This window comes from Furipterus horrens, unplaced genomic scaffold (genome assembly GCF_987537825.1).
Source record: "Furipterus horrens unplaced genomic scaffold, mFurHor1.1.pri manual_scaffold_4, whole genome shotgun sequence".
Lineage (NCBI taxonomy): Eukaryota > Metazoa > Chordata > Mammalia > Chiroptera > Furipteridae > Furipterus > Furipterus horrens.
The window spans coordinates 204,845,361-204,851,360 of NW_028327174.1; the positions used below are offsets into that span (position 1 = coordinate 204,845,361).

A 6,000-nucleotide genomic window follows, 5' to 3' on the forward strand; every position below is an offset into this window, starting at 1 on the left:
CCCCAGCCCTGCCCCCCAGTGTTGGTGAGGCGAGCCTTCCACAGGGAGGCCGGGCACCGCGCACCCCAGGACAGCACCCCAGGTCCCTGGCATGTGCGTGTGAGCGCGTGTCGGCTGCAGGAGGCCTCTTCCGTGAACTGTCTGCTCCGTGTCTGCCAGTGTGTGTCTTGGCAATTTGTCTGCAGTAGTTCTTGGCCTTCCCACGCCCTCGGGCTCGGCTTGCTTCCCCGTGAGGTCTCCGACCCACGGTCCTCCTTTCACTGTGGTCTGACGGGCCGCCGCCTGTCTCGATGCCAGCGGCTTCGCAGCCCAGTCAGGTGCAGCGCGGGCTGTGGCCCTGAAGCCGCCCTCGGCCCTTCACGTTCCCGCGCCGCTGTCTGCTGGGCTCCGCACCCCTGGCCGGGAAAGCGGGCCCCGCCCCCGCAGGCTGTCCCGGTCTCCTCCAGTCACCCCGGCTCCTGCCCTCCTGTCACCCCGGCTCCTGCGGGGCTGCGCTCCTCTCAGCCTCGGGCAGCTTCTGTAAGTTTTAAAGTCGTCTTGGCGGATTCTGCAGGTTCCCAGGGCTTCTCTTGTGCTTCGTGAGCCCGTCTGAGCCTGTGAGTCTGCACCCCGAGGGGCGTCAGGGTCTTCTGTGAAGTGACTGCGTACGTCTTCGGTTGGATTTTTTTTTTTAATTCATTAAGTTTTTGATTTTTTTTTTCTTTTTGGGTTAATTGCATCAAGATAAATTTTAAGTGTTTGGTTTTAGTTGATAAATGTACACACCTCCCTGTAGTCCCCACCACAGGCCAGGAAATGGACCGTCTCCATGGCCCCATGGTCCCGGTGCCTGTCACTTGACCCCAGTCAGCCACAGAGCTGCCCGTCTCCCCGCTGAGTCTTCCCTGCACACGTGTTCCCTGCAGTGGAAGCGGCAGGCTCGCCTTGAGTTGTGGGTGGGCGTGGCCCCCAGTATTCTTACCCCAGGACGGGGCGTGGGTTGCTGCTTGATCAGAGAGACTTTGGAAGAGCAGCCCAGATGTCTGAACGGACACAGTGCAGGGACTGCGGGGACAGTGTGCGTGGAGGCAGATTAGCGGCAGTCAGGCCTGGAAGTGCTATTTGCTCAGGGACGGCGGCCTCACCTCCTCAGGGTCTGCGCTCCGTGAGGGCCTGTGACCAGGCGCTCAGCACGGATGGTGGGGTTTTACTGCGAGAGGCCCCAGGGGGCCGGGGGGCAGGAAGCATTGGTAGCCTGTCGGGTGGGGGCAGCTGAGGTCCAGCGCAAGGGACCCCTGTTGGTGATGTGCCCCTCACACCAGCAGGTTCTGCTTCCAGGAGGCCTTTTCCTGAGCAGGTGAGACGCGGCCTTGGCCCTCACGTCAGCCTTGGAGGCGGGGGCTGCAGGAGTGGCACTGCCCGCGGAGGGACGGGGGCCCGTGTTCCTTGTGCTGTTTATGTGTTGTGGCTCATGGGTTTCCTGTCCCCCCTGAGTTTGGGTCGGTTACCGTCTTCTTTCAATGCTCGAGTTACCCCGTGATGGCCGGGAGGCACCCCCGGGGCAAGTCCACCCAGACCCTCCGCTCTGGCTCCCTTGATGCCAGACCTTTCCGCAGGTGTCCTCGCTGCCCACCATGCAGGGACTTGCAGGTTCCCGACCGGCACTCGGGTGCTTGGTGCTGTCGGGGCCCCCGGCTCTGGGTCCGTTACCCAGAGGACAGAGCTCTGGAGTGGGCACACTTTTCAGTGTGTCCGTGACATGACGTTCATGCTTTGAACACAGAGTTCACAGCACAAGGACTTTTCTGACCCCTTTGATTTTATACTTGCGTCTCTTACGGCGAGATTCGTGGTTCCAACAGCATCACTTGCAGACCGGCACCAGCGACGTCACGGCCGTGGTGGACGCTGGCCTGCCCCGGCCGCGGCGTCTGCCTCAATCACCCCGGCCCGGCTGTGGCGTCCCATCGTTTCAGTTGGTTTTAATTTCTGGAATTTAAAATACTTTTACCGTTCTGATTATGTAAACTATTTGCTTCAAAACTAAAATGACCTGGGGACTTCATGCTCAAGTCTCGCTCTGTCCTGGTGTCTGTCCTGTCCCCAGCCCCAGCACACAGTCAGTCACATTTGTAGAAACAGATGATCCTCAGCGCGTCTCGTTCCCGCCCTCCTGGGGAGGGGTGCACGCGGCGCCGCTGTGAGACAGGAGCCCAAGGCCACTGCAGCCACCTGCACGCCCCTCGTCCCCGGGGGATGCCGGGTGCAGTCGGGCGCCGCTCTGGGTCGTCTGCACGCGGGCGCGTGGCAGGCGTCGGCTGTCCCCACACGGGATGCTGGTGTCTGTCACCAGCCAGGGGATTTGTGCTATGACTCCACGTAGTGTTTATTTCCGTGGCTCTGCTGAGACGCCCGGTTTCTGAGGTTTTCATGCTTCCCGTTCCTTTGCTGAGGGTCCTTTGTGGCCGCTGTGACCCCCGTCCTGGGGCGGCTCAGGGCAGGGGCCGCTGGTTCTTCTGCTGTTCAGACGCGTCATTCTCTGGGCCCTTGTGGGCGACACCTGCATTTCTCCGGCCTGTCATGTCCTCTCACGGAGGCTTTGGTCCCTGTTCCGCTGCCATCCTCCCCGCTGAGCCGGGCCCAGGGTCTGGCAGAGGCCCGTGGGCCCTGAGTCAGGACCTCCCAGCCGCTGCCTGCATTCCGCACCCGCGCGCCTCCCCGGCCTGTGCTCGGTGCAGACACGGGGCTGCCCCCTCGCCGGCCGAGCTTCCACCGCAGCACCTCTGCTCCGACTTCCTGTGCGACGGTGGCTCCGGAGCCGCGTCCTGCAGGCTGCGTCCCTCCTGCGCAGAGGCGGGGTCTGCGCCATGGGCTGTCCTGCACTCGGGCGGGTCTTTGAGATCTTCTAGGAAGCGCGATTGCGGGCCAGAGCAGGTGGCGCCTCTGTCTAGGCTCCCCTCTGCGTGGCTGGGACCTCAGCTTGGGCCCCGGGCAGTGTCCTCCTCTGGGCGAGCCTGCCTGCAGCTCCAGGACTGGAGTCGCGCGCGTCAGCTTCTCGCTGGCCATCACGTCCCTCTGCTCCGGGCCAGCTTCTCACACTTGGATCTTCCCAGAGAAACGCCTGCTGGTGAAGGGCGTCCGCCTTCCTCACAGTCCGCTCTGCGTCCCTTCTCGCGGAGGAAAGCCGGGGACGGGCCGAGGGGCGCCTGGGTGCTGGCCGCTCCTGTGGGTTAGCGGGGGCGGTGGGCGTCCTGCTTCTCGGCCGTGACCACCGCTGTGACGTGTGCGGCCTGCAGCCCTCAGCCGGGCCCAGCCCCCCTCCCTGTCCCTCCACCCACCTGCCCAGTGACCCCTGTTGCGAGCCCCTCCCTCCTAGCGTCACCGGTGTCTGAGGAGCCATGTGGCCCTGTGGTTCCCGCGTCCCCGCGTCCCCTCCCACGGTGCTAAAGGCATCAGCACTGGGTGGGAAACTGTCGGTTGGTGGCACCCTGCCCCACAGCCGCCCTCAGGATGGCCACACCCCGTGGGGCTCCCTTCGTCCTCGTGGCCCAGCAGCACTGCTGTCAGGCGGCCCCACCCCCGCTCTCGCCCGGCAGGACGGAGAGCTCTACTGCATCGACGCGCGGTTCTACGGCAACGTCAGCCGCTTCATCAACCACCACTGCGAGCCCAACCTGGTGCCCGTGCGGGTCTTCCTGTCACACCAGGACCTGCGCTTCCCCAGGATCGCCTTCTTCAGCGCCCGCCTGATCGAGGCCGGGGAGCAGCTGGGGTAGGCGGCGCGGCCCCTGCCCGGCGGGATGGGGCTGAGCCCCTGTCTCCTGTGCCCGTGGCCTCAGCTCTGCTGTCTCCGCAGGTTCGACTATGGGCAGCGCTTCTGGGACATCAAAGGCAAGCTGTTCAGCTGCCGCTGCGGGTCCCCCAAGTGCCGGCACTCCAGCTCCGCCCTGGCCCAGCGGCAGGCCAGCGCCACCCAGGAGGCCCAGGAGGGCGGCCTGCCCGACACCAGCTCCTCCAGCACCGACTCCCGATGAGAGGCCGCCAGACGCTCTTGACACTGCGATTTAGGGGAGACGTGCGCGTGGCATCCGAGGGCTGCGCCGGGCGGGTGGCTGAGCCGGGGCTGCGTGGGGGCAGCCGCTCCGGGCGCTCTGGACTCGCGCCGGCATGACCTTGTGAGTGTCTGACGGTGGTTTTGTCGTGCCCACGTTTCCCGTCCCCTCTGCTCCCCGTGGTTCCCGTCCCACCGCTGGGCTGGTGGGCGACGTCCAGCTGGTACCAACGCCTCCGTTTGGCATCCGCCGAAGCCACCGCCACCTGCCGGCTGCTCCGTTAGACCCACCTGACCGCAGTTCTGGTCACCGCACACTCACCGTCCCCCCGCCACCTGAGGGAGTTTGAGCCGAGCCGCCGCAGACTTGGGAGGAAACGTGGGTTCGCTTTTTAAAGAAGCCCTGTGTCTGGTCCTCGGTCAGACCTGCAACACGCCGCTCCTCCCGGGGGCGGGTGGGTGTGAGAGCCCGGCCCGCGGACGCCCCGCACAGCCCGCCGGCGCCGTGACGCTGGCCCCTTGTCAATTTTTAAGTCACATGCTATGATGATGAGTAAACTGATTAATTTTCTACCGTTATTGAACATTAGGACAAGAAATAAAACACAAACCACAGACAACGGTGCTGATTCTGGTGTGGTTTCTACTCACCATGTGAAATATCAACTGTATAAAGAGAACAAAGTGATTTTAGAATAAAATGCAGGAAAACTTTTTTAAAACCTTAGTCTTTAGTGTGAATAAACCTGCCACCCGCCTTTTGTGTGGTGGCCGCGGGTCATACCTTTTCTTTGGCATATACTTTTTTAAATCCTGTAATTAGTGCAGTAACAGTGGGGTTTTTTTGTGCGACTTCTAAAACATTCATAATGCAGTCATGTTTATTTTTTTCTGTTAAAATGTTTTTGACAGTTTTAAGAGCAGTCTTTTGGCTCAAGACCATTTCTTGTTCTGTTTTCAATGAAATCAATAAAAAAAAGAAATACTGTAACTGAGGTTTTCAGTGTGACATCCTGCTCCAGTGGGCTTCTCAGACACCGACACTCCCTGCGGGGTGTGGGGCTCACTGACCGCCCTCGCCCGTGGGCCGACGTTGGGGCCGGGCGTGCCAGTGCGCTCGTGTGCGGGTCTGCGTGCCTGTTGTGCGTGTGTCCAGCGTGGCCCGGAGGCCCGGGCGGCATCGGGGCACCCCTGACAGCACCAGGTAAGTTCCCAGAGCCGGAGTCAGATGAGCGTTCGGATGTGACGCAGCTGCTGGGGCCTCTTCTCCTGCCATGGCTGTCGCACCTGTGCAGCGGCCCTGGCCCCATGTTTCTGTGTCCCCGTGTCCTCGTGCAGGGCTGGCCTCACTAACCAGCAAGAAACAGCTCAGTGCTTCCTACACAGAAGCCATTCAGTTGGATGTTTTCACACGCTTTGCGCAGAGGCAGTAGTGGTCCTGGCCAGCGACCAGCTTGTGCAGGGTCCTCGCCTGCGTCCCTCTGTCCTGCGTCACTGCCAGGCAGGTGGCCAAAGCCTGGTGTGCCGGAGCATCCGTGACCGAGTGGATGGAGTGACGCCCTTTCTTCTAGTGGTTTGCGTTCTGGCGGCCTGTCCTGTGCGTGGGCAGGCGATGGGTGTGGACAGGTAACTAGAATCGGGACTCAGTCCACTTCAAATTTTGGGGATGTTGGGGTGGCCTGTCGGGTGAGGAGACCCCCCAACTAGGTGCCGTCATGTCGGGGTACGGCCATTTTAAACAAGACCCCAGGGTGTGCCTTGAGGAGCCTGGTGGCTGCCCGGGGCGCCTGCGTCTCCCCTGAGCAGGGGTTCCCGAGTGCACTGGCCTGTGGGTGGGCTGCTCTGGGGGGCGCAGGGCAGGTGAGCCTGCTCTGCCAGGTCCCCCAAGGGGCTGCCACTGGAACGGGCCTGAGTGTGGGCGGAGTCCCGAGGTGCTGTTGTGTCTGTACAAGCCACACCTTTCGCAGCCC

General features: G+C 62.5%; 1 protein-coding gene across 2 annotated transcripts in view; it reads left to right on the forward strand.

Moving 5' to 3' along the window:
• EHMT1 (euchromatic histone lysine methyltransferase 1) overlaps positions 1 to 4,690 on the forward strand; it is a 57,489-nt gene extending 52,799 nt beyond the window's left edge. For both annotated transcript variants that reach the window (XM_090275073.1, XM_090275074.1), the window contains exons 24-25: positions 3,576 to 3,751; positions 3,836 to 4,690. In XM_090275073.1, coding sequence (XP_090131199.1) covers positions 3,576 to 3,751; positions 3,836 to 4,013 — 354 coding nt within the window. In that variant the 3' untranslated portion in view covers positions 4,014 to 4,690. The remainder of the gene's footprint in view (positions 1 to 3,575; positions 3,752 to 3,835) is intronic.
• The last annotated feature ends 1,310 nt before the right edge of the window (positions 4,691 to 6,000 follow it).